This window comes from Simochromis diagramma, unplaced genomic scaffold (assembly GCF_900408965.1).
Source record: "Simochromis diagramma unplaced genomic scaffold, fSimDia1.1 OVJJ01000333.1, whole genome shotgun sequence".
In the NCBI taxonomy this organism is placed as follows: Eukaryota; Metazoa; Chordata; class Actinopteri; order Cichliformes; family Cichlidae; genus Simochromis; species Simochromis diagramma.
Genome location: NW_024386765.1, coordinates 2,086,108 through 2,113,457, shown reverse-complemented (window position 1 = coordinate 2,113,457; position 27,350 = coordinate 2,086,108). Strand labels below are relative to the sequence as shown.

Here is a 27,350-nt window from a genome sequence, read left to right as displayed (position 1 = left end):
GAATAAAGCAAGAGTTAATTGGCACGCTCACACGCACACACACAAGTATAGAGCCCAGTATGTGAAGGCTTTAATGTAAGATTTAGCAAAAAAAAGAAATTATCCCTGTTCCGTATCTATACTTTAAAGAATAGAAAAAAAAGAAGAAAAAACATATATTTTCTAAATGGCTCTTTTAAACTTGGTATATTTTGTTCCGAATAGCTCACACTGCATTAATACACATAAGATACACAGCTGATACAGTATATACACATTTTCTTTAAATCCACAAACCATCGAAAGGGGAACTGATTTACAGCAGGCGTTATGTTACACCGGAACCTATTTTATGGTTACAACAGGTTGTTTATATCGGAAGTGAAGCGCAGAAGGCGCTGGAAGGCAGGCACCTTTCTTATGTGCATGGTTTAAAAAGTTATATGAGCTCCCGTGAGTTGATCTCTTATTTTAAATAATGTGGCGGAATATCAGGTAGTTTAAAATGTTGGTTGGCTACAGCAGCAGCAGCAGCTCGGAGGAGGACGGTGAGGCTGGCGGTGAAGCTGAAGGAGCGAAAAATCAGAGTGAAACTACCTGCCGAAAGTGCCAAGAGGAAGATGATGGTTTGCCAACGAGGAAGAAACACAAAACTGAGGAAGAGAGCCCCAAATCAAGGTGTGTCTCATGGCTGTGTAACCCTCTCTCGGGTGTTAGCGTTGGTGATATAGCTAAACTACGGAAGACCAAACCTGCCCAAACTATAAATAAATATATAACAGAATAAAACAGTATAGGCAACGGGCAATCTATAAAATGTGAAGTAAACTAAATAATAAATAAATAAATGTTATTTCAAACCTGTCCTATCCACCTGCCTCTTTGTTTGCCCTATGAGATCATAACCTGGTTTCCCTGCAACTTTCTCAAATTGAATAGTCATAAAAACTGAGGTCATTGGCACCAAACTGACCTAACTAGATAAACTGTGAAGGTCAGTAATACCCGTAGAAATCATAAACAGTGAACAAAAACCAAAAAGATTTCATAATTGAATACTATGAACTTTTTAAAGTAATTACGTAACTGCTATTTTCCCACTTTTTACTTGTGAGGATTTGATGCGTTTCTTTGTCAAGCAAGATTTTCAGGTGTCTATCTTTGGATTTTTCACGCAGACAAAACAAAAGGTGAGAAAACATAACTCCATCTTTACAAGGCTGATAGAAAAATTTCAGATAGAATAACTTAAAATGGAGCAAATAATTGTTCAATCAAGCAATAACAAAAGTGACCGTTGAGTGAGAAATCCTGCGTTTCCCAGGACGCCCAGAATTCTTTACATCACAGCTGAGGAAAATATAAATTATATTAAAGCATGTTGGTTAAAAAGAATTACTCCATCCTGGCTGTGCTTTCTGCAGACTGCCTCTCCCTAGCTGTGTGTTGGCCATGTTTCCAGATGAGGTGGACTCACAGACTGAAGACAGCTCTCTTCATGGCGGACGCATCCGCTCCTTCAAGCATGAAAGAGGAAACTGGGCTAGCTACGTTTATTTCCCATGTAAGGCAGTCACTGTGTACAGCAAGCGACCGGTCAGCGAAGATCACGTCTTGATTTCTCACCTTGTGCCTGCTTTACTCTTTGTCTCCTCAGATCATCCTGAAGAGGAGTTTGGGGAGCTGTTGGATGGGATTCTCTCGGCAGCATGTGCCCGGGGTGTAGTTTTGACTGCGCAGGATGAGTTCCACCTCAGCCTGTCCCAGACAGTGGTGCTCAGACACCACTGGATCCAGCCGTTCACACAGAGCCTCAAGTCAAGTCTTACAGGCTGCAAAAGGTTGTTTTATGTTTTGTTTTTTTTAATTTATTATAATGATATGAATTAATTAGTTACTTCAGTGATGTCAAAAAGAGAGCTATATTTTTTTAATGTATAGTCCAGCTCTGCTTTTTCTTAAAGCCTCCAGTTTAGTTTTCGGCAAACTCTTAACTTTAAACCTTAACAAAACCCAGATGAATGACTTACTAAATAAGTTGAAAATATAATTTATAGAGTCAAAAACATTTTGTGTACCACGCTGTAAACATCTAGATTTGATCTCTGAAGTTGGGTATTTTAACGCGGGACAAGCCAGTGGGTGCTGGCTTGCTTTTGTAGCCACCCTCAAGTGGCCGTTGAAGGGACTGCAGCTTTTGGCATCTCTGTGTTGGCTTCATCCCCAAGAAGCTTCTGTGTGAATTTGATCACAGATGGTTAAAAAAAATAAAAAATAAACATGGCCACACTTCTGTGTAGAAGTGAAGCCAGTGCAGAGTGCCTAAAATCCTGCATTCAATCTTTAGGCCACTAGATGGCGATAACTGTGGGAGGAAAAGACTCAGGTCCTATAGAAGTGTATGGGAAAACAGACTTCTGTAAACACTTCCCTGCTGAGTTTATGGACTCAGTCACTCATTCTGGTTCAGATTGAGTAAGAAATTGTTGATTTTATAAATCTAGGTCAATCTATGTGTCAAATATAGGATTATCAGCTGTATTAAATAAGCCCACTCATGGGTTAATGATTTGTGACTGACAAATTTTTAGTCTAATAGCAGTTTGTTATGTTGGTGCTAATACGATAAAATGAACCTTGTTGTCATGGCACAGCTATAATATACTTAATTTTAATAAAAATCAGAAGTTTTATTGCATTTTCCCGGCTTTAAATGTCAAGCTTTCAAAGTGAGAAATTCTGGTATTGTGACAACACTAATGTAATGGTAAGTAAGGTGGCATTATTTTATAAGATGCAAAAGAGTTTTAACATTTAAAAAGAGGAAAAAAAAATAAAGGAAACAGTGTGCAGAAAAATGCAGTTATCTATAAATCTGGTGACACACTTATTCTGGTTGTATTGCTCATCACCAGGTTCGTGTGCTCGGCAGGGAGACTGCGCGTGTACTCTAATGCAGAGAAAACGAGGTACAGTTGAGTTTTTAATCCGAACACAGGTCAGACTGTAAGTATTTGGACCGTTACACAGCTTCAGCACATTCACACCAGCTCACTGACATGTGTACTGATAAAACATGCATGCTGAGCTTTGTTCGAGACAAAGCCACAAAATTGCACAGAAGCGCTTCCACGTGGTTCGGTGTTGATTGTGAGATCGTGTAGATTTTAGGATCAACGTTTAGATGTCTGTGAACATTAGAAGTAAAGAGCTGACTGTGCAACTAACAAAGATTAGATTGCGAAAGCAAATGTTTAAAGAAGCGTTCCTTCTAAACTTGAAGGTGGACAGACATCGATCCTGGACAGCTGAAAGTCAAAATATGTGACTTAGTTAGCGGCACTCTTGCTGCAGCTCACAGCTGCGTTCCTCAACAAGGAAATAAAAACCACCCCAGATCAGCCAGCTAGGGGAAAACATAACATTTAGTATATCATCAAACTGGATGCGTAACTGTCCTCATACTTTACACATATTGTCATTGTTGCACAGACTGTTCAGATCTGCTGCCAAAAAGTATGCTGCTCCAGTTTCTGTGTGTGTGTTTTGCCTGCAGGACATTCCTGGGGATGGAAGTGTCAACTGGGCATGCTCAGTTGTTGGATCTGATCCGAGCTGTTGACAGGACGATGACAGAGTTTCGCCTGGAGACTTTCTACAAGGTCAGTTAAACACACACACAAACAAATCTGCAGCTTTACCCGCTATTGTGTGATGATTTTGAATGTAATAGAGTAATGCCACATTAAATGTTCTTCTATGTTGCACCGGCCTCTTCATTCTGATCGAAGGGCAGGCGTGGTGTTAAACACAGATACCAAGCAGAGACTTTAATATGACACATCAGAGAACAAACAGCAAATTTAAAAAAAAAAAAAAAATAAATCATTTTATCATCTCATCTTTAGAAAAAAAGCACTGAAAGAGCCTATAATGTTCCTTAATGTGTTTCATAGGATCCATCCTTCCACATGAGTCTGGCCTGGTGTGTGGGAGACCAGACAGTGCAGATGGAGGAGTGCATGCAGGAGCTGCAGGTACTCGAACAACTTGTGATTTTTCCTAAATCCTAAATCCCAGCACTGACATCTGTTTGTATTATCTTTATATGATTTCTTTGTTCCTCCTAATTTGTTAGATTTTTTGTAGTTCTTCAGTTGATTTTAAGGGCCCAGACTGCTTGTCATAGCAAGCCGAGTCCAGGTGTGATTAATAAACTCAGTATATCTCAGATAAGCAACAGTCTGACTGAAATGTTTTTGAATTATTCTTAAAACTATGATAATAGTGGGTCACACATCAGTGCTGATATACCGTTTTCATTTCCTGTCTGTGAGAAATGGCACTTTATACCCAGACAGGGATATGAAAACCTGTAGTGGCCCAGCAGTAATTACACAAAATCAGTTTCTCTTCATTTTTGTGACTTTATTGTCAGCTCGTTGTCTTTCACTGTAAAGGATCTGCTAAACAAGGATTGGTCAGCAGTCTGGCTTTTCACAATTTATCAGTGAAGCTCGGATAAAAGGAGGATTCACAGTTACTTATTGATAAGATAAAATTGGATATACTGTAGTGTAATCCTGTATTTTAAATATGCTTCATTTAAACAGGGAAAATTTCAGTTATGTATTGTAATTGTTTGAGCTGCCGTAATGCCACAGAGTTTTAGAGTTTTGGAAAATTAATCCAAACGTGTCCAAAGATCTGTGTGTCCTTGGTCATGTGTGAAATAAGTTGTTCTGGTATGTGCTTTAATATCAACATACAAATGAAAAGGTGTTACGCTTTAGTCAGCTGCTTCAGGCTTGATGAGAGGGGAGCTCAGAGAAACTCGGGTTGAAGGAAACCCGACAGCGAGCAGGTTTGGTTAACAGAATCCTGAGTTTAACTGACTGAATTTAAGTTAAAGTTAACCCTCTTTCTGGAGCAGAAGACCCAGAGTTTCCTTCATTTTGGAGTTATCAGGTTCTTTAGCCCAGCTGCAGTAGATGTAACTGAATTTGTTTTATTTTTTTAATATGTTGTAGAGTCTAGTAGACGACCACGAAGACGGACCATTTGTGTTGAGGCTGGACTGCTCGGAGCTTCGCTGCAGGACGGGAAACAAGACTTTCCGCTTTCCTCTGGAATCCTAAAACATGAAGTAACTAATGGAGTAAAGCTGATGTTGTCTTTGCACAGATATGAGGAAGACTCGTTACCTCAGCTCTGACTCCAGTGTTCACTGAATTGCTAACATTTTAAATGTCCTTTTAAAAACTCCTGAAACGCCCCAACGGACACAATCACAGCTAACTGCAAAAGTATTGAAATGTTTTATGTATTTAAATAAAGACGTTACTTCTTTTGTATTTTTCCATTACGTATGGGACAGTGGTGAGAGCGCTGAACAATTATGGCATATGCATGACTGAATCGCTGAAGGGAAGTTGTGGATTTAGTCAGCATAGAAACCTCAAGTGTCACAGCTGTACGTTTTACCAGAACAGTGGAAGGAATTCAGCGACTGGTTTCACTCATATTCAAGAAGTTTAAATGCCAAAATCTAGATTTCACATATTGAATGAAGTCAAAGTGAAGTTCTCTTAAAGTTGAGCCTTTTTTTTTATTTTTTTATTTTAGTTCCCTGTTTTTGTACAACATTTTTGATTGGCTCCCCCTGGCAAACAGAAATATTGGGGCTTCCTGTGGTTAGAGCAAATGTTGTGTGTGCCTGACTTGATCATATAATTCACATAGTCCTAATCTTCCTAAACAACATCCATACATGGAGAAAATAAAACAGAGAGCTTTAGAGTAAGGTATACAAGAGGGATTCACTGCAAATATTTGAAAGAATTTAATGAATAGAAGGCAGCACGTGAATAAGTAGATCATCTTGGTCTGGCCCGGTGAGGGGCAGCATGGCACAATACAGTCACGTCAGAACAGACTGTCCAATTTTGAACTTTTCACATCCACAAAAGAAAAACCCATCTCATGGTCTTGAGTCATCCCCCGGTGGCTGTAATTAAGCTTCAGAGCATGAAATCTTGTGCCAAGAACTAATTTATTGAATCATTCTGTCCTGATATATACAAAAGTCTTAGGATTTATTAAAATCTTTGTCCTGAACAAACAATCTTAGCATTTCAAAAAAGCATCAGCTCTTTAAATGACGGCATTCAGTGTATTCAGTAGCCGACACAGAAGGGGTCCCTCTTCCCCTGACTAGCCAGCCCAGGTTGGGCTCACCCTCTGAGAGAAACCCAAAACAGACCCTTTGATAGGTCTGCACAGAGTAAAGTTTAAACCCACAAATGTAAACAATCAGTTATGAAGTCAGTGTCATGTGTGTGAGACACCTCTAGTGTTTGTCTGAGAAAACGATGGTAAGACCCAAGGGGAAAAAAAAAAGTTTTATTCTAAGCCAAATCATGGCTTTCGCAAACCTAACCTGGAGCCTTCTTCCTGTTAAACAGGGATTTCTTCCTCTCCACTGTCATCCAATGCTTGCTTATCAAGGATTGTTTGATTATCGGACTTCTATTCTGCTGACTTTCCAGTGTGAAGTGCCTTGAGGTACCCACTGATCTGATACATATAAATTTAAAGTTTAAACCCAAAATACTTCTAGTATTCAGCAGAAGTGCCACCTTTAAATAATAAGATAACCCCCATACTAGCAGGATGGCAAGAGCAGCATGTGTCCTACGGGCCGGTGTCTAGACTGCACTGATTCTTTCAGTTGACTTTCTGCCTTACATGCAGCCTCACAAAGAGTTTTTTGATTGGTAAATCTGAGCCTTGGGGTAGCTTTTATGTTGCTTTGGCCACTTTATGAGTTTTGTAAGCCAATAAAGTTGTCCTCATGAGACCCAATCGATAAGTTTCACTGATATAACTCCTAGGTTTCACAAATTAAATCACTAATCAGTTAAAAACATTAAATTCCATTTGGTAGATATAAACTCCATCTTATGACCAATAGTGTGTCATCTTCCCTCAGGAACAGTTTGAAGGCTTAAATCAGGGAAAGGAGAAGTCTTTAGTCCAAGAAGATATCAAATTCAACCATCTTTGAAACCTAGAAATCAGATGTGTATGGGTCTAATCCTTCAGCACGCACTTTTTGTAACATGAATCCTAACAACCAGCAATATACAGCTAAAATGAAATTTTGAAAAAAGGCAGGATTTATAATATTAAAAAAAAAAAAAAATCAGCTTGAATGAAAAGGCTGTAAATTCAGTATATGCTTTAACTAGTTACAATTTTACCACAATACAGTCAGAGCTCAGAAATCTCATTCAAGATCAAAACCTCGCTCATTTTATTAAAGCACATGCAAGTCTACATGCAAAGAGTTAAACTCTTTGCATGTAGACTTTAGAGTAACAGCTATAAAAATCAAAAAAAAAAAAAAAATATCAACCTGCATTTGTCCTAAAGAACCGTGATACTTTCCTTGAGCATTGTGGCATAAATGGGGAATATTTGGCAATCATTGTTCAGACAGGTGAGACGTCAGTTCCCGTCTTGCTCCGCGTGTCAGTGTAAGGCAAACAGAGCAGTCTGCCTGCTAGCCAGCATCACGGAGAAAACACCACTTTCTTAATATAGTCCACAGTTGTCACATTGAGTAGCATGTCAACGTGCTCATTTTGTGGAAGTTCGACCAACGTCACAGGCTGCTTCTGCTTTCCTATCCAGCGTTTGCACTGGAGGGCACTGTACAGGTTTACCGTCCCGTCCCCCTCGCCGGTCAACACTGTGGGCTCTACGTCTGGGAACTTTTCTGAGTACTGAAATGCTTCAGGAGTGGAAATGCCTACACCGTACAGACAGTGGACAGGCACGCCGGGGGGTGTGAAGTCAGCCACCAGCGATTCTGTGTCCTGCTGCATCATCCAGCCGTCCTCAAAATTGATGTCAGAGTAGAGGCGATGGTAGTCCTGCACAGTGTAGTTGGCGGTAGGTGTCTGGACAAAGACCTGGAGGTGGAAACACTTGATTTGGTCACCTCTGATGATCATACTCTGTCTAAAACTACATCACCAACCATTGCTGTAAGGCTGCTCTAACGTGCCAGGAATAAGTTTATGTTGACATAGAAGGAAAAATTAATTCCCATTTAAACAAACACACACCTTATCTTTGGGCCAGGAGCGGACAAAGGGAAACAACCAGTTTGTGGAGACAGCAGAACGTTGCTGGGAGCGAATCTTGAGCGGGCTGATCACTGGGATGCGGTCATTATCACCTAGAAAGTGGAACAGAAATAAAGGATGGAGAATTGAAAGATGCTTTCGTTGAGTGGTGACTTAGAAAAGGGAAGCATGTCCTGGCAAACACCTGATATATGCCGCAGGCCTCAGTCTCTTGGTCAGGATGCTCTTGCAGAAGATGTTTTATTTCAAATATTTGTTGTCAGTTTTAGTCTGGTGAACATTTCTCGAGTAGGCTAGCAGGAGAGCAAAGAGTAGCAGGAGAGTAAATTCCTGTAAACTCTGGTGTGGATTTTAGATTTGGTCTGACATTAATAAACCAATACACTGGCCTGTAAAATTCAGTTGCAGCCTAATATCCTTTGTAAAACCAGACATTTATTTGACAAAAAATGTTTTAGTGTTTGAAGATTACACAAAGATGGACTTAACTAATATTTTTCTAGCTGATCATTGCATTTCCAAAAATGCAAAAAACTTCCAGATTAGCATGCAAAGATGTTATTCATCTTCATGTTCCACACATTTTTAATTTGAAGACTGCATCTGCAATTAGAAAGAAACCAGTCAAACTACATTTTGCTGATGTAGTTTGAGGGCCCTCAATTTGGTGCTCAGCTGGGATTCTCAGTCTGAATCTTTGGCCAATTAAAGCAGAAAATGTCTGATAATTGTGATTAAGATGCTACAGTTCAGCATTAATTATACATATGATATATTTTGCATAGAACTAACTATGAATGAGGAAGCTAATGTCAGGGCTAGTAGCTGGTTCAATTAGCAGGACAGTTGTTACGGTAACATATCTAAATATAGAGCCAAGTATATCTAATATGTCTGAATATTCCCATCAGTAAATGTTTAATCTTTAGTGGCAAACTGTGAGCTGGTTGAACAACCTCTCTACATTAACTGTTTTAATTTTATGCACAAATAAGCCAATTATGAGACTTTTTTTTTTTTTTTTTTTTTAAAGCATATCTGATCCAAAAATGTTCTGTTCACAGTATTCTGGTGCCGAGGCACAGAGTTTGTGACTATGCCGGGCAGTCAACAACATGTACATCAGTACTTTTTTTGTAATGCTGGTTCGTCTCTTACCAGAGATGACCACACGTAAGGTCTTCACTACGCCGGCCCACGGCGCTCCGAGAGAGACGAAAGCCTTGATGTACCGATCTTTCCAAGCCTGTGGCTGCTGGTTGAGGAAGTACAGAGTGTACAGGTTGCCCATGCTGTGCGCGATGAGCACCACGGGCTCTCCAGCCTTCTCCACCATCTCTTCAATCATCTTTTGCAGCGCCAAGAAATAATCTTTATTCTCATCTGACGAAGAGACAAGAGCCGATGATGACACACACAAAACGTTATGACATTCACGACTGTCAAACAAATAAAACTAGATGGCAAATCTTTAGTATGAGAAGAACACTCAAGAAAACCCAGTCAGCCCTCACGGTTTAATCAATTTTCTCACATCCATTTCTACACAAGTCTACTTTTTCAAGAGACAAAGCCATCATGGAAGACTTAAACCTTCCTTTTTATGCTCAGGGCATGAAAGCAGAAATGCAGTGCATGACAAATGTGTCAGCTGCTTTATAGCACGAACATGTTCTTCAAAATACTGGCTACTGTGCTTTATATGTCCTTCTGTTCCAGTAAAGAGATGCATGTCAAGAGTTATGCAATCACCTCTTAAGATTAGTTCATTAGAAAACTAAGGAAAGTCCCGGCCAACCAAATATTGAGGAGTCACTCATGTGCTGCTGCAAAACAGCTGGCTGCATATAGATCTTTAATGCTTGTGTAATAAGCTAGTTGAAATATCACATGTCCAAAATACCACAGGTCATCACGCCTGAACTGCGTTGTTTCTAACAGACTGTGGACTGAAATACAAATGAGCTGGTGGTGGCTTCACTCCATTCTGGTACAGTTAGACTTAGAATATAAGAAGGCAGACTGCAGTTTCCAATTTGGAAATTCGAGAGCGCCAGTCGAGCTGAGGTGAATGCTTGGCCTGTTCTTATATCACAATGGGCAACAACCACAAAGTGGTCTATGGAGGAAAGTTAGAAATGAGGGATCTTTTTTAAAGACACCTGCTCAAAAATAAACAGTGGACGTCAGTTTGCATGACACGCTCACTTCAAGCACTCTGGGCATGGATGTAAAAGGAAATTTGACCCCGTTTGAGGGCAGAAAATGTACAACTAATAATTTTTAATCCCCATCATCATCTTCACAACTGCTGGAAACCAAAACTCAAGAGGTTTCTGGTCTAGAAGAATCAACTTTTGAAAGGGGAACTGGAGCAAAGCAGTTCTGGTAAATATATGAAATACACCTGTTACCCTCGTCAGTTTTGTGATTTTTTATTTTATTTAAATATGCACCACTTCTGGCCATGTTTCCGCCTGGTTTTTCAAGTGTGGTAGCTTACTGGGCGCTTTCCTCCAATCATAGGGTGCTCCTCTGACATCATCATCTCTGGTGTAACCCCAGTCTACCAGTGCCTGCACTATACTGAAGAAATACATTCCTGCAACACACACACACGAGAAAACATTAAGCATTAAATATGGTATCAGGGTAAATTTGATCAGCAACAAAATCTGGTCACAGTGAGAGGACAACAGTTAAAAATGTGGCCGTTTAACCCACCCACACTGCGTTTGCTTGGATCCAGGTACTCCACTGAGAAGGTCTTCCCGAACCCAGGGACGCGGATGTCCACACCTGGTGGGGAAGAGGTGGTGTGTGTGGTCTGGTTGTAGATCAGCCTGCACACACAAGTTTGCAATATTCAATTTATCTCAGTTCTGCATCTGTGGTCAACCAAAGACACACACGCGCGCCCTTTACGAGGCAACAGAAACACTTCTCGTTTTAAGTCTCCGTTATTCCACCTTCTTGTTATTTATGTGTGACAACAACTTCCACATGTGCGGTTTGTAGATATACAACGCAGATGAAAGTAAAGATGTTTGGTATGAAAAGCAGAAATGAGCATCTGAGAACATGCCAAGCTTTAAACGCTATAGCTACATTTGGTCATGTTCCTTATTCGAGTGAAATCTGCCATTACATTGTACTATAGAGGCAACGAGTGGAGGTACCCTGCTGTAACCCAAACTAACATTTTACGTTGGAGTATTTCCAGTTAATAATTCTGTTATGTGTCTGTAGGACTGACTCCTTCAGCAGTTTCCATCCCTTTGTGGAAATGTGGGTAAATAAGGAGTTTTCCAACAAAACTGAAATGACAGTAAGTGAAGATCACTAACAACATTGGCAAATATATGCACTTCTTTTCCAGGGATCTCTACAGCAGAGATGCAAAGTGGTATTGGCATGATCTGAAGCCACAGAGCCACAATAATGGGATACAATCACCCCTTGAAAACCTGATAACCTGGTCAAGCTGCAGTACAAATGTGCTGCTTGCAGAAAAATCATTCAGTCACGTGAGAACCGATCTATTCCCATTGCTTTGATTTCAAAATAAAAGCTCATACTTTGTGAAAATAAATTGCAGCGCAAAGAAAGTCAGGTTAAAATTTCCATGATCGATTTAGTCAACCCAGATTAGTCAGTCCGAGTCCAAAGTAGGACTAGAGTAAGAATTTGTCTTACACGTCTCTCTCCAGATGTTTTACTTTATCACTCTTATGACTGTACTAAAGTACAGGTTTACTCAATTCCTGATATCTTTGAGCAGATTGCACTTTGTTATCCTCTAGATCTTGTTGATAAAGGGGAGGACTATCTTATCCAGGTATTGGCACCTCACCATTTCTCCACCAAAAAACAGCACATTAACATTTTATATTTTTTACAATCAACGAAGACAAACAACAATAAAAGCTAGTAATGTAAAAAGGGGCAATGGTAATTAATTCAGCGACTGACAAACAGCACTTTTCTCTTCTTCACGTGACAAATTCAGGCAGCGACACCCACCTAATGTTGTCTATCCAGCAGTCTATGGCTACAGGAACCAGCAGCTCCAGGTTGAGCCACAGTGTGAAGTATGCGTCAGTCTTCTTGTAGCAGATGTAATGGACCACAGTGGGTTTGTCCAGCCTCGCCTCCAGCTGGTTTCCCAGATCTCCTGGAACTGCAACAAGCAACATTAGCAATGATTCACTTATCAGGGACATTGATCAGCACTTAGCCTTTAGACTATTAACATGCACTTATGTAACCATATAGAAGCTGTGCAAATTACTCTAAATCCCAAGAAGCCAGCGGAGGAGTGGATGAACTGCAGAAATTTAATCTGGCATTAGGCATCAGTTAGGAAGCCATGGATCCAGCAGAGTAGTCAGTCTCATCATGCATGCAGCACATCTGACTGTACAATCATTTTAAAAACATGCTTTAGACATTCAGCTGCAATTCAGCCTTTGGTCTGAAGCAGTTGAGGAGTTTGTATTACTATTCCCATACTCCAAAAAAACCTTCCCAGAACTTCCCCAGTGACACTTTAATCAAAACTATAGGTGGACACCATGTGAACTGTACTTTTATTTTAGTCCATGAAGTAGAATACAAATAAATCCTTTAAAGACTTCTGTCAAAGGGACGCTCAGTCTCCGCACACAGGTTCCACACGGGTGGACGTTAAGGGGGAAAACTGCAGTTTGTGTGAAGCAAGCCACAACTGACCAAGGCGGATGACCCACTGGTTAAATAAATGAGGAAAAATAAAATCTAAAAACAGAGCTGCAAAAAAAAAACAAAAAAAAAACCCAAAAACAACTCATGGCTTCAGCCAGATGTCAGCAGCTGTCATGTAGGACACATGATCTGTCAGGAGAAGTCCCCAAAAAAAACCAATATGGTGCTTGCATTAAGTGATTTTGTAAGCCACACAGAAACTGGGACTACTTCAAATTAGCACAGAATCTGAATCAGAAACAGCAAAGCTGAGTGATTGTGTGAAACTGTAATATGTATCAAGAAGGAAGCAAAAATTCCCTTCTGACAAAAATCCGAACAAGAACTACTGGGGGGCCAGACGCTGCAGATACAGATGTGTCTTGAAAATCACTCGTCCTTGGGATCGTCATCAGCTCGTGACGGCATGGCCGGCCTCTGGAGGAGTCAACTCCCAGTTACCTCCGATAGTGTGGGGCTCTTGCCCCTTGGCATCAGGGCGAGAGGGTGGGACAAATGGCCCGGGTCTCCTGGGCCTCTCTGCCTCTGGCATTGTGGTTTTTTCTCTTCCTCATAAAATGTGTTTCGTGACACTCACACGATCATATCTATTTTTATTTTTCCCCTTCTCTCTTTCAAGTGCCGTTTGTGTTTTTAAATCAAAAATGCAGCAGTTGGCGCTTTGTCTCTTATCCTCATCTTTCTCCTTTTTCCACTACGCTCTTTTTTTCTTTCTAATATACTCCCACCTGTCTGTCAGCTATGGCATTTTTAATGCCGGACATAGTACTTGTAATGTGTACAGGTGTAATTATAACTCTTAACAAGCTATGCTTACATTCAGAAGTCAGGGAAGGTTTCAGCTGAATAAAACACAAGTCACTACACCTGTGCTTTCCATTCTGTAAGCTGTACACAGTACAGCCAAACAAGTATAAAACATGAAATGAAAAATGAGATTTTGAGGTAAAACCCATTTCGTTTTTTATTCTTATTTATTTTAAAGTCACTCCTAAAGGTTACATGGCCCAGAAAGGTATGAGGAGAGACTCCCTCAGCGTCTGGAGGAGCTGATTGGCTGTTGAGCTGAAGAGTCGCGTTCTGTCATATGACCTGATGGCTGAGCTGTAAACAATTACCCTTTAACACAGGCACAGACACAGCTGGCAGGTTTAAATCTTTCCTCAAATAACGTTAATCAGTCAGTCTTGTCCACAGCAGTACAGCTATATGTCTTTTTTTGTTTTCAGATAGATGAAGATAGCCGCTTTCTTATTTCTTATGTAAATCGAACCAACCCTCGTTCAAGAAGCCAACAATTTAAGGACGCCTCGCTTGAAAGCAAATTCTAACTCTGCATTTATTGTGGGAACGTGTTTTAGAGTTTATTTTGATACAGCACAGCTAAAATAATGAAACGTCATATTATCTGATCATAAGAGAGTCTTGAACACCGAGATGCACACACGAGGATTTTTCTGTTTTGGCAGCTGATGACAACCACAACAACAGGCCAAACATTTACAAAAGCTCAAAATGAATTGACTTATGTGTAATATGTTGTAGCCGAATTGAAGACTTGCCAAGTAGTAATATGATAAATACAGAATTATTTTTAAGTTAACATGATGGCTGATAAACATCAGGAGAACTTAAATTTGACCCCCTTTAAATGGAGTTTGGTCTCCTTTCGAAATCGCCAGCTGCCGATTAGCTAACTGACGGACGACAGCAAGTTGTGCAACTATTTGGAAACAGAAGACAAACTAAGGAATAAATTGATGAAGGAAACACTTACTGAGGACGACCGGGGGTTTTGGGGATGGACGAGGCTTTTCGCCGAGACATTTCCCTGCCGGTTTCTCGGAGCTGGGTGCCGACAACAGCATTAATAAAAGCCCGACACAGAAGGCAGTTACCCGGTGCCAACCCGCCATGACTCCTGATATATCATAGCCTGAAGAGCATAATACCTCCGCGGTGTGTGGAGCCGGCTGTGGTTTGCTGTTGAAGCCCACAGCTGCGAGTAAACTACCTCTGTGGACGGGAACGATCACGAGTTCCGGATTTTAAGAGCACACAGTGTCTTGCGAAAAACAGTTACGCCTTTAAGAAAGTGCCCCTCCTGCCATCCTCAGGAGGGGTAGGAGGAGTCACCTCTTTCAAAGTAAAAGCTTCCACTGTTCTGCAAGCTTCTTATTTCTGATAGGCCTACAAGTAGAGGAAATAATAATATTAATATCAATATATTAATTGTACCGTTTGGATGATTATTTACTTTAAACTATACGCTACCAAAAAGTGTCCCCTCTTTCTATCCATATAATCCATATAATCCATCCTCTCTTTTCTACCATAATGTGTTTTATTTAGCAAATACATTTTAAAAAAACTTACTCATGAAAATAAAGATCTTTCTCCTTAACAAGTCAGTCCAACTCCAAGCTCTTAGATCACGTGGTTGTACCTGTCAGTTATTCAAATTAGCTGATGTTTTGAAAGCCTGTGTTTTATGTTTTATGCCACAATAAGTGGCGCTGTTGTTTCTCTCGTCTTCCAGGTGTAGAGCTTCCAACTATTGGCCCATTCGAACTTAATTGGCATACATCTATTAGCTGATCTGGGCGCAGTAAGCCAATTACAAAAGGGCAGCTCCCTGGCCAGCTGAGGCTGCTTCTGACTCTCTGTGACTTGATTTTGTGTGTGAATAGAATGGTTGTGTTAGGAGGTTGGACAGGTAAGCTTGGGGGTACCCTGTAGATATGTAACAGAGCAACAGTTATTAGAAACACTAGGTTGTGCAGTTAATACCTCTCTTGTGAAGATATGCGTAGCTTATTTGAGAGTTTAAAAATGTGTTAGGTAGGATGTAGAATTATTGTAGAGACAGTGACACTGCCCTGGATGCAATAAAGGCCTGAGTGTGTAATGAATTTAGGAGTAGATTTCTAGGAGGCCCTTCCCCACTTTGAACTGTGAAAGTAAGACAAAGAGAAGTTAATGTTGAGTGGAAATTCCCCAGGGGAGACCTGGGTGGGGTCTACCAGTTACCAGTGTTTGTAATATGTTAACTCTGTTTTCTCTGTTGTGTAGAGGAATTTGGTGTAGCTTAGGTGAGGAGATTACTCTTATGACTGGCAGGAAGTCACGTACGCAGACACACACACACACACACACACACACACACACACACACACACACACACACACACACAGGTACGCGCACACAGTCACTCACGTGCAGTCACATAGACACACGGGTATGTGCACACACAGGCACTCACGTGCTCGTGCATACACACACAGACACAGAGTTTGCAGCACACCATGGGGGGTTTTATGATGGGTTCACTTCTACAACACTTTGTTTCACAGCTGTAGCTGTAGGCACTATTAATTTCTTTGATTTGCCTCAACCACCTGGTCCACCTCCCCCACATTTTTCTTTTGTTAACTCTATTATTTTTAACACATAATAAATGGCAAATAAACACTGCATGACTTTTACACCTGCCCATATGTCAAGCTGGAGTTTGTGACACAAACATCCCACACAAGTGGAGTCTTTGTCACAAGTGTCCTCGCCCTGATACATTCTACTTTTAATTATTGTAGGAACCACAAGTAAAGTAAACCAGCAGTCTGAGAGTAAACTACTCTGAAGTAATATGATAATGTGGGGTCTTGAGTAAAGTAATAAGTGCAGTATACAGTATAAACTGTTTTTAAAAAAAACAAACAAACAAACAAACAAAAAGAACATGTGAAACATGTGACAAGACAAATCAATGTCCCTCTGCAGGGAAAAACAGCGTGATGCTGGCATCAAGTTATTTAGAGTTCCTTTGAAATCTTTTTTTTAACTCTAAACTATTATTTTACAGATTCAGTGTGACATCAGTGTAAAATATCCACCAGCATAGGAAGCTTTTATTTGTCCTGCATGTACATAATTGTTGCACGATGACTCCTGAAAACAAAGAATAATAATATATATTTGTCTATGAATCTTAGCTTCGTCTAAAGATTAGCATTATGTGTTCCTTACAGTTTAAAATTCTGCAGTTAACATAAAGGAAATTAAATTATATTGACCACAATTATCCAGATTATTTCTTAAAACACTTGATTGCAGGACAGACTTTATTTTGAAAGAGGAGTCGCGAACTCTTCTTTCAGTCATGAACGCGCCGTGGCTCCTGCTCCTCTGCGCGCTCTTGAGGATGGGAAGGCACTTTCTGACGGGGGCAACTATTTTGGCACTACACCTGGCTGTAACGCAACTTCAGCGAGTCAAGAGTCCACAGCAGCAGATGCTGTCGAACAACAGATGAGATAAAGGCTTGACTTTTGTACTGGAACCAAACAAGTGACCCACACAGGTGGACTTTTGTGACCTTAAATGCTGTAATTTTAAGGTGAACCATTCAGACGGCCGCTTACACAACAGCACTTCAAAAATATTCATGATCATTGCTCATAACTTATCAAAAACAAAGTTTCTGAGGGAATAATCCAATAATCTCACACAACAAATGTCTCATATTTATTGGGTCTTTATGCATGAAAATAATAAAATGATAATGATGATGTAACAGGAGGACACAGATGAAAACAAGAAAACTAAAACCATCATAAAAATTTCTTACTACATTTTTAATTACTGTGATTATTATATTTCCATAATTGCCACCAAGTTTCAGACGTAAGGTAACTAAATACATGACCTCAGTTTAGTAATAATCAGGTCAGGGTTAAAACCCACATTGTTGAGTCAGCAGCGTTTAGTTAAGATAAAGTGGTCAGGACTACTTGCTGGGGGGGGGGTCAGTGATAGATTCTCCCCAAGTCGAGATTGGTTTTGAGCTGTTGTACCTACTTGAGATAAGAGACGGTACTGATATTTGTTTTAAGCTTGATGTTTGATCTGGCTCAAAAGTCACCTATGTGAGACTCTAGCACTGTAAATGGCTTCAAACTCCTGAACGCCTCTATTCAGTGTCAGTTCTGACGTCAACCTCTGTGGGTGTGTCCGATTTGCCCTCCAGGATGTCCTGGATTTGGTTGAGCACCTTTTCGTGAAACACCATATCCAGATGGAACAGCCCTCTGAACTCTGTGATATGGACGGGCTTCTCCTGCTTCCCCACCCAGCGTTTGCATAAACTCATGCTGAACGTGTCCACCGTGCCGTCTCCATCGGCATAAACAAAGTCCACTGGGTCCCCGTTGGGAAAGACCTCGTCGTAGATGTTTGTTATGGCAGTTGGAAGGCCCATGCCATACATACACCATACCTCGACACCAGGAGGGTGGAGATCACTAGTGAGGTTCTTGGTGTCCTCCAACATATACCTGGAGCCAACAAGAGGGCATGATCATTGTTTGCTATTAGAAAAAATACACCAAAAAGAGAAATATTTGATCTATATGCTAAAAAGGTATAGTTCAAGAAAAAGCAAGATGCTACCATTTAGATAGAAATAGAAGTAGAAGACAAAGAGCCCAGAAATTTCACACTTTCTGCTCTCAAAGGAGAGGTAAAGCAGTAAATACAGATGACCACTGGTACTATACAATTTCTGGTCTGCTTTTTTAACTTTCGGCAATCAAGACTTTCTAAAACCAACCAAACCAACCAAACTGTTTCTTACCAGCCTTCCTCATTATCAATGTCTTTGAAAAACCGTTGGTAGTCCTTTGTAGTGTAGTTAAAGGTCGGCGTGGAGATGAATACGTGGTCACTTGGCCAGATGCCGTCTACAGGAAGCATCCACGCATTGGTGGTTACCATCCTCTGCTCCTCCCGAATCTTTAGGTTCGAAATCATCGAGAGGCCATCATTTACTCCTGTAAAGAGTTTCAGGTTCACACCGCTTTCTAGCCCCTCCATCTGTATTTTGTTCTGTGCGTTCTTATCATTACCTGAAGCCAGGACTCTGAGTACTTTTACTGCACCCCCCCATGGCGCTCCTAGAGAAATGAAGCCTCTGATGTATTTGTCCTTCCAGGCTTGAGGCTGCTGGTTGAGGAAGTAGAGGACATAGTGGCATCCCATGCTGTGTCCCAGCAGGTAGACAGGCTCCTGATACTGGTTGTACATCTCCTCAACCAGGTTTTGCAGCTTTGCTAAGTACTCTGCATTCTCATCTGTGGGGGGACGAAGGGAAATAAAAACGTTACAGGCTCACAGCAAGAACTTTAAGAGGTGCACATCAAACGTCATTATGTAGTGTAATTACAATTTGGTCGCATCTGGTCAAAATAACTTGAGAACCTGCTGCCACAATCAGGACATGCAACACCAAATGTACTCACAGTCAGTGTGTGAATAAAAACTAGTGAGTTTGTTTTAGAGTTTTGGTGTCCTAAAAGAAAATTCACCCCTCTCTCTAGGGTTAGCTCTAAGAACCAGCTGGTAAATAAAAATCACGTGGTCCTTAGCAGGTATTAAAATGAGGTAACTGCAACCTCAGATGAAAAGCAACCCGTGATATGCTACACTGTGTCAATATATATTGTTAAAAAGCTAAACCAACATGCAGAAGCAGTGTGTGAAAAACAAAATACACTCCTTTTACTTCCAGTGGAATTAATAGGATAAGTAGCAGCCAGGTGCTGCTAATCAGAGCATTTGATTATTGAGATTTTGGCAGTTTGCTGGTCTGCAGCATTCAGATATGTGTTAACACAATGACAAGGAGGAAATATATCAGCAATAATCAATAAGGCCATTCCCATACAGTCTGAAGTCCATCATTGTACAGTGAGAAGACGAAAACATTCATGATATCTACATGCCAGCAAATTTACCCCAAGAGCTACATCTCAGACTCTACAGGTCTCAGTCAGCATGTTAAAAAAGGCTGTTCAAGTTTGGCTTGATTGCTTCTCCAACCGACATAACAAACTCACCCTTCCAGCACTAAAGTCAGCAACTTGCAGAAGAACATAGTGAAGTATATAGTTGTTAAAGGGGCTAGTGAAGACTACTCTTCTCAGAAGTTGGGAGACATTAAAGTCAGAGTAATTACCACAATTATCTGTACTATACTAGGAAGCACATCTGAAAATCGCTCCTATTGTATTAAAAAAAAGTAACGTGACTTTAATATATAATTAAATAAAAGCACAAGTTAATCTTCTTTAGTAATGTAGATTTTTATCATTGACCCCTCTGCGTGGCATAATTAGTAAAAAAAAAAAACAACAGCATAAGCTGAGCTGCTCAGCTTTTGTATACTCGTAAGCAAACACATGCAAAGCACCATGCTTTCTCTCTTCACATAAAAATAATACAGACTTACTAGGAGCTACTCTCCAATCATACGGTGCTCCGCGGACGGTCTCGTTTCGGATGTAGCCCACGTTGACCAGATGTTCCACCATGGTGTAAAAGTAACCTTCAGAGAACAGCAGCAGACTCAGTCAGTTTAAGAGTCCAAATCTAGTGTGGAAATAAAGCACTGGGCTACACAGCATGTTGAGTATGTTCCTTTATATTTTTGTCTTCATGACCATTAAACATTTCTCTGTTACTCATTGTAGAAATACATTAAAAGATGTCAGAAACTAGTCCCCCAAATTTACCAGTTTACCAACACAGATGTATTTTTCTCACCAGCCAGTCTGTTATAGTCAAGATATTCAATGGAATAGGTCTGCCCAAATCCAGGCACTCGCACCTGCACCCCGGGTGAGTTGGATGACCGCCGAGTTGTCCTGTTGTAAGCGAGTCTGGAGGACGCACAAACGTGGAAACACATGGCTAAGTTTTCAAATTCTGCAAAACATGTATTCAGTGATGAAAAACCTGACTAAAGATAAACAAAACTGACAAGCGTAAGCATAACATAAGAGTCTGTTCCTCAGCTGTCACCTACAGTAAGGCAAAGTCGTAGATCAAAAATGTTGTTAAGGTGCTTGAACGTGGATGTGAGAGCAGACAGCAGGTCTCACCTGATGTTATCGATCCAGCAGTCCACACCTATGGGTATGAACATGTTGAGGTCGATCCACAGTGGGAACCATTTCTCAGTTTTCTTGTAGCACAGCCAGTGGACCAGCGACGGCTTGTCTATTTTGGCTTCCAGGCGGTTCCCCAGGTTCCCCGGTACTGAGAACGAGGGCACATGCAAACACAACAGTGTGTCAAATGTTAATTGTACTGCAGGAAAAAGTGGGACCAATACACAGCACTGCAAACTGCTGCCGAAGTTCAGCAAACTTCCAATTCAATTCAATTCAATTCAATTTTATTTATATAGCGCCAAATCACAACAACAGTCACTTCAAGGCGCTTTATATTATACAGTAGATCATATCATATCATATCATCAATGCAGAAAGGTCTATTAACAGCCATGCAACAAAGAACTGATGAACTGATGGACTTCCCAGACAGCTGTCATAAATCAATGATCCAAATCATTTTTTTTTTTTACAGATTGCGTGTCATCAGAGGGAATCAGAAGCTCTCTGACTTCCTCAGTTTCATACAATATGAAACTGAGGAATCATTTAATTGAACTGAAAGAAATCAAAGAGATTATTCATTAATTAAAGCTGTGATAAGAGTTTGCAAAGTGACTTTTTGCATGATGAAGAGTCACCAGCTCAGAGAGCTGGGAACCACTGCTATAGATCACTGGTCATAGGAAATAAAAATAAAAACTATACTTTTCGGAAAAGATCATCAGAATTTTTTGACATTTGGAAGATGTTTCTGGAGCTATTAAAGACTGGGAACGTTGAGATTAAAGACTGGGAACGTTGAGATTAAAGAATGGGAACATTGAGGAACTGGAGAGAGACTGAAGTAATTAAAATATGCAACTAAATTTGGGAATGTATACAGTATACACTATCCTGTACTTTTTTTTTGTATTTTATTTTTCAATTTTGTTAAATTTCATATATATCTAAGTTGTTATATTAATGATCTCATTTTCACTTTAAGAAGGAAACGTCTGTGGTTGGGAAGGTCTGAGATTTATTCTTTGGTTGCTCTCAGATCTTTAAACTTCACCAGGGCTGCAACTATCTTTTGCTTATCTAAATATGAGCAATAACAATTATAATACATCTGTTCTTTTATGACTTAATGAAAGAGCACTTATAGCACAAACACACACTTTAAGTGTTTTCAGTGCTGTAATTTACTGTCTGATTCCTTTCATGTTGCAGACGCTCAGATCACTGCTTTTATGTGGTTAACCTCTTATAATAACATAGTTTTACCTGACTTCATAAAATCAGTTGCTCTGCTCCCAGATATCGCCCCTTTCATGCGAACACACTCATACTTCGATTGATAAATCCTGGGTTAACTTATCAAGCTCATAATCACCTTTGATCGACGGCTTAGCCTGATTGCTAATGCTGAAGCCAGAGAAAGAAAAGTGACCTGGTAATGTTGAACTTGCTTCAAAGTACAGGGCCCATGCCATGATGCTCCCTCCACCATGCCTTAGAGTTGTGATGATGTGTTGCCTTTATTCCTTCAGGCTTAGCATCTTTGCACACAAGACACTGCTAAATAGGTGATGTGAAACATCGAGGTGGCATTTTGCAAACTTTAAAAATTCAGCAATGCTTTCTTTTGTTTGTTTGTTTTTGTTTTTCATTTTGAGTGGTTGCTTCCTTCCTGTGTCCTTCCATAACCACCATTCTTTTTCAGTGTTAAAGATATATTTCAGGAAGTTGCAGAGATTTCTGCAGGTGTCCTCAACATGAAGAAGAAGGCTTTCAGGAGCAAAGTGAAGGAGGAGATGAAAGCAGCACAGCAGGAGGTGAAACGCTGCCTGAGGGAAGCAAAGGACACCTACAGGAGGAAGGTGGAGCAGAAGTTGGAGAGGAACAATATGAGGGAGGTCTGGAATGGTGTGAAAACCATCACAGGCCACAACACCAAGAAAAGCACAGTGGGGGGGACTGTGGAGAAGGCAAACGAACTCAACAACTTCTTCAACAGGTTTGACCAGCCCACAACCCCCCCACCCTCACCTTTACTACAGAGTCCTCTCCCCACTCTCCTACCTCCCTCGCTTCCCCCCCTTCCTGACACCATGACACCCCCCTCCTCCAATCCCTCTCTCAGCAGCAAGACATCTCCCCCCCTCCCCTCCTCCCAAACATCTCCCAGTGTCACAGTGGATCAGGTCAGGAGACAACTGAGGAAGCTTCGCCCCAGAAAGGCAGCAGGCCCAGACAAGGTGTGTCCTAGGATGCTAAAGGCATGTGCTGCTGAACTTGGGGAGCCGCTACAACGAGTCTTCAATCTCAGTCTGCGACTGGGGAGAGTGCCCGCCCTATGGAAGACATCCTGCATCGTCCCGGTCCCCAAAAGGAACCGGCCCAATGAGCTGAATGACTTCCGACCGGTGGCACTGACGTCACATCTTATGAAGACTCTAGAGCGGCTCTTCCTCAACCTCCTCCGACCACAGGTACAACATGCCCAGGACCCACTACAGTTTGCATACAAGGCGGGTGTCGGAGTGGAGGATGCCATCCTGTACCTCCTGCATAGAGCCCACTCACACCTGGATGGGGGAAAAGGCACGGTCAGGATCCTGTTTCTTGACTTTTCCAGTGCCTTTAATACCATCCGGCCCTGTATGCTTCAGGAAAAACTGAACAGGATGGAGGTGGACCCCTGCCTGGTGGCTTGGATCTCCGACTACCTCACCGACAGGCCACAGTACGTCAGGCTGAAGGACATCACGTCTGACACTGTGGTCAGCAGCACAGGAGCACCACAGGGAACTGTGCTGTCCCCTCTTCTCTTCACCCTGTACACCTCTGACTTCTGCTACAACTCTGAATTATGCCACATTCAGAAGTTTGCAGATGACACGGCCATCATGGGGTGTATCTGGGATGATCAGGAAGAGGAGTACAGAAGTCTGGTGAGGAACTTTGTCGCATGGAGTTACACAAACCACCTGCAACTCAACACCTCAAAGACCAAGGAACTGGTTGTGGACTTCGGGAGGTCCAGAGAAGGTCCACTGCCGGTTCAGATAGAGGGGGAGGAGGTGGAGGTGGTCAACAAGTACAAGTACCTCGGGCTGTGGGTGGACAATAAACTGGACTGGTCATGCAACACAGAGCACCTGTATAAAAAAGCCCAAAGCCGACTGTACTTCCTCAGGAGGCTGAGGTCTTTTAACATCTGCAGGAAGCTCCTGAGGATGTTTTACCAGTCAGTGGTTGCTGGAGTACTTTTCTATGCTGTGGTGTGCTGGGGGAGCAGCACAGCAAAGAAGGACTCATGCAGGCTGGAGAAACTGATCAGGAAGGCTAGCTCTGTGGTCGGCATGAAGCTGGACACTCTGGTGACAGTGGCAGAGAAAAGGGCACTAAAAAAAACTGCTGGACATTATGAACAATGCTGGGCATCCTCTGCACACGGCCATTAACAACCAGAAGAGTCTGTTCAGTGACAGGTTGCTTCTCCCCAAGACAAGAACTAACAGACTTAAAAACTCCTTTGTCCCACACGCCATCAGACTGTTTAACTCCTCTCTGGAGGGAAGAGGGAGGGGAAACAGGAGGACAAAGGAGGGGGGAACAACTAAGCTGTAGTGCCTCTTCACCTCACTGTGCAATACCTTTGTGCAATACTTTTGTAAATAGTCAATGGTGCAAATAGACCTCAATACTTGAAATGTGCAATTCACTTGTATTTTTATTTTTTATTCCTATTTATTCTATTTATCCCCTTCGTATATTTTATTTTTATTTATATTTGTCTCTGTATTTATATGTGTGTGTGTGTGTGTGTGTGTGTATATATATATATAACATTCTGTAACTGTAACTTCTGTCGGTGCTGTGCTTTTGGAAACCGAATTTCCCAGAGGAACCCACCCGAGGGATTAATAAAGTTCTATCTTATCTTATCTTATTTTGACTCTTTGGTACTTCTACTCTCGCTAAACACTTTTAAGGTCTTGTCAAAGCTGTCGGTTGTCACCTACCAGTCTTTCTTGAAACGAGCCGACAGTAATCTTCCTTTTTTATAGGTAAGGACATCTCTACAACCATCTCTTCCACTTATTTCACTTACTTTTTTCACAAAATCATATTGAAGTCATGGGTAAAACTGTTAGTGCTGTTTAGTCACATTGTTTTTTGAGTTTAAATAAATGTCAGTCGATTGGTTCACTTAAAGCAATCAATGTAGAACTCAAAGCATTTTCTTTATCTCCTTTTAGTCAAAATCTCCTCATTTTGTTTGCCTGTCCTTTACTTGGAGCTCCTGTGCAGTAGACTGCACAAATCCCTGACTGGACGATGACTTTTTGACTGCTAACTGTGAGTCACAAGCAGTGGAAAGGGGAAAATGGTACAGTGTAAGCCTAAAAGGGATAACATCATCTAATTTCTAATAGCACAAAACCTACCAAAACAGCAAAACACTTTATCCCGGGGTGATTTACGATGATTACCTTGATGTGGTCACATGTTTTCTTTTAGCCTTAATTTACCCAGAATTCAGCAAATAAGATGTATTTGACATAGCAGACAGTTTTGTGAAATGCAAATATTTGGATCTGTTTCTAAATTTGCGAAACTGACCCCTGACCCACAGGAGAAGCTGCATCATTTACCGTTACCCAGCTACACTATTTGCACCGCGTACACGGCAGTTCTTCTGCGATCTGGTCAGTCCAGTGTTTAAACATCATCATATCAAAGACAATAAAAATACCACTTCTTCAAATTCTGAGGCGAAAATGTCTCTCTCTGGATGTTTGAGATTTTATAAAAAGACAAGCTGAACTTTAAAAGAAATTTCTTGAGATAGAGAGGACGATTTATTTTAAATTATATGTAGGAAAAGAACAGGTTTAGTCTTTCAGTTGGAGCGTGGAGGTTTATCCAAAGCACAGTCACTAAATTGTGTCCCTAAAGCTTTCCTGATGAGAAAACACTGAAATTGCCTGCAGGGTCAAATGTACAGAGTGCTGTGTGTGACCTAAAAACACCCCCACCCCCCGACTGTACTGGACCTTCGTGCTACATGTTTCCGCATAGATGTCCAGCTAAATCAACAATAAATCTCGGGTATATATCACAGCAGTATATTTTAATCTTCCATACATATTAACAAACAGACAGACCCTGTACTTACCGATAATAAGTGGAGGAGTGCTGTTGCTGGGTACTTTAGGTTTGGCTGGGGGAGGAAAGACAACGTTGACGATCCAGAAACCTGAGGAGTGATGAAGCCCCAGCAGAAATGCAAGCAGCAGCACTGAGCTCAAGTGTCCTGCGGATCCCATCTTTTCCTTCGGGCAGCTGTGGCGCTCTGGACGGAGCTCAGTCTGTGCGCTGCAGCTGGAGGCGGAGGCAGAGGCGGGCCAGCCGGGAAGAAAACACGCGAGGTCACACCAGAGGAAACCCTGTGTTTACCATCTCTGAAGTAAAAGTGCATCCACACGTCCTGGACTGCTGAGTGCTGCGGGAACCACGTTTAATTCTCTCAAGGTCTGCGCTAAGAGTGTCTGGTCAGAGTGGCATGCAGGAGCAAATAAAACGTGTACTGTACGGGTACACCGCCCTATCGATCCCTCCTACGTGTGTTTATTTACGCCTCAGAAGGCAAATGATTGACAAAGACTATTTTTTAATGAAAATGTTCTGATTTTTTTTTTCAAATTAAAATAATTAAAGCAAGCAAAGCCAAATGTGATGTCTGCAACGTGAAGCTGAAGTGAACGTATCCCACTTCTCTTCACAGACCAGCTTTGAATGGATGCACAGAGAGATTTCCTAAAAGACTTTAATATAAAAATGATCATCTGCCCCCAAAAGGTTATTCCTGATGTTTTACATTTTTTAAATGTTCAATATCCTTATTTATTTTGGGTAATTATCTTATAGTCTACAGGATTTAAGAAGGAGTTATTTTTAAAATAATGAAATGACTTATTCTCAATTTCTGCTACCCTCTTGGCCAGATTTCTTTTAAAAAAAACACACGTTTACTGTCAACGAGCCGTTTAAGTTGGATAAATACATCATAAGTCGTTCTGAGCCAGAAAGAACGTTTTAGTCTTAAGGTAGATCCCCAATCAGTTTTTTTTTTGGCAAAGTGACTTTTATATAACCCCAATGTATCTAGGTGTAAAGTCCCAATGACGCGAAAAATGTCATTTTTGACAGAATTTGTAACAAATATGACATCACAGTTCTATAAAAATATTTTAATTGGAAAAAAGGACTGAAAATGATAATAACTGATAATAATTTAGATAGAATAATATCAAACATACTTACAAAAAAGGTAACTTCCCTTCGCAAATCCTGCTGAGTACTGTCTATTTATCAGTATGAGCCACCATATTAGATGTCCGTGTAAAAGAACAAACAAAAAAACAACAATCCAAAAATAATTTTTCAGCTACTGCTTCCTTCGCATTCCTTGTAAAATTTGGAGGAACAAATGGACGTTTGAGTGGAAATGTTTCTTGTTCACAAGCTTGTC

The 27,350-nt window shown here is 41.0% G+C and overlaps 3 protein-coding genes across 5 annotated transcripts; 1 reads left to right on the top strand and 2 right to left on the bottom strand.

Annotated features, from left to right (window-relative positions):
- Positions 1 to 17: 17 nt before the first annotated feature.
- On the top strand, positions 18 to 7,186 carry usb1 (U6 snRNA biogenesis 1). Of its 2 annotated transcripts, XM_040035509.1 has the most exons (7): positions 18 to 657; positions 1,404 to 1,543; positions 1,637 to 1,820; positions 2,895 to 2,948; positions 3,536 to 3,641; positions 3,936 to 4,016; positions 5,010 to 6,390. In XM_040035509.1, exons 1-7 carry the CDS (start codon positions 485 to 487, stop codon positions 5,115 to 5,117), a joined length of 846 nt encoding a protein of 281 aa, XP_039891443.1. In that variant the 5' UTR covers positions 18 to 484; the 3' UTR covers positions 5,118 to 6,390. The 2 variants fall into 2 exon arrangements, with proteins under 2 accessions (XP_039891443.1, XP_039891451.1); XM_040035517.1 differs by lacking the exon at positions 2,895 to 2,948 and having other exon boundaries at positions 5,010 to 7,186.
- On the bottom strand, positions 5,809 to 15,270 carry pla2g15 (phospholipase A2, group XV). 2 transcript variants are annotated; one of them, XM_040035494.1, is made up of 7 exons: positions 15,252 to 15,270; positions 12,156 to 12,312; positions 10,857 to 10,975; positions 10,636 to 10,734; positions 9,291 to 9,515; positions 8,112 to 8,224; positions 5,809 to 7,955 (listed from the first exon to the last, which is right to left on the bottom strand). In XM_040035494.1, the coding sequence occupies exons 1-7, from the start codon at positions 15,253 to 15,255 to the stop codon at positions 7,554 to 7,556; spliced, it is 1,119 nt and encodes a 372-aa protein (XP_039891428.1). In that variant the 5' UTR covers positions 15,256 to 15,270; the 3' UTR covers positions 5,809 to 7,553. The 2 variants fall into 2 exon arrangements, with proteins under 2 accessions (XP_039891428.1, XP_039891419.1); XM_040035485.1 differs by lacking the exon at positions 15,252 to 15,270 and adding an exon at positions 14,653 to 14,911.
- A 2,123-nt stretch (positions 15,271 to 17,393) lies between these two features.
- lcat (lecithin-cholesterol acyltransferase) lies at positions 17,394 to 26,379 on the bottom strand. The gene is made up of 7 exons (XM_040035472.1): positions 25,995 to 26,379; positions 20,813 to 20,969; positions 20,475 to 20,590; positions 20,161 to 20,256; positions 18,779 to 19,003; positions 18,508 to 18,703; positions 17,394 to 18,208 (listed from the first exon to the last, which is right to left on the bottom strand). Exons 1-7 carry the CDS (start codon positions 26,143 to 26,145, stop codon positions 17,845 to 17,847), a joined length of 1,305 nt encoding a protein of 434 aa, XP_039891406.1. The 5' UTR covers positions 26,146 to 26,379; the 3' UTR covers positions 17,394 to 17,844.
- Positions 26,380 to 27,350: the final 971 nt, after the last annotated feature.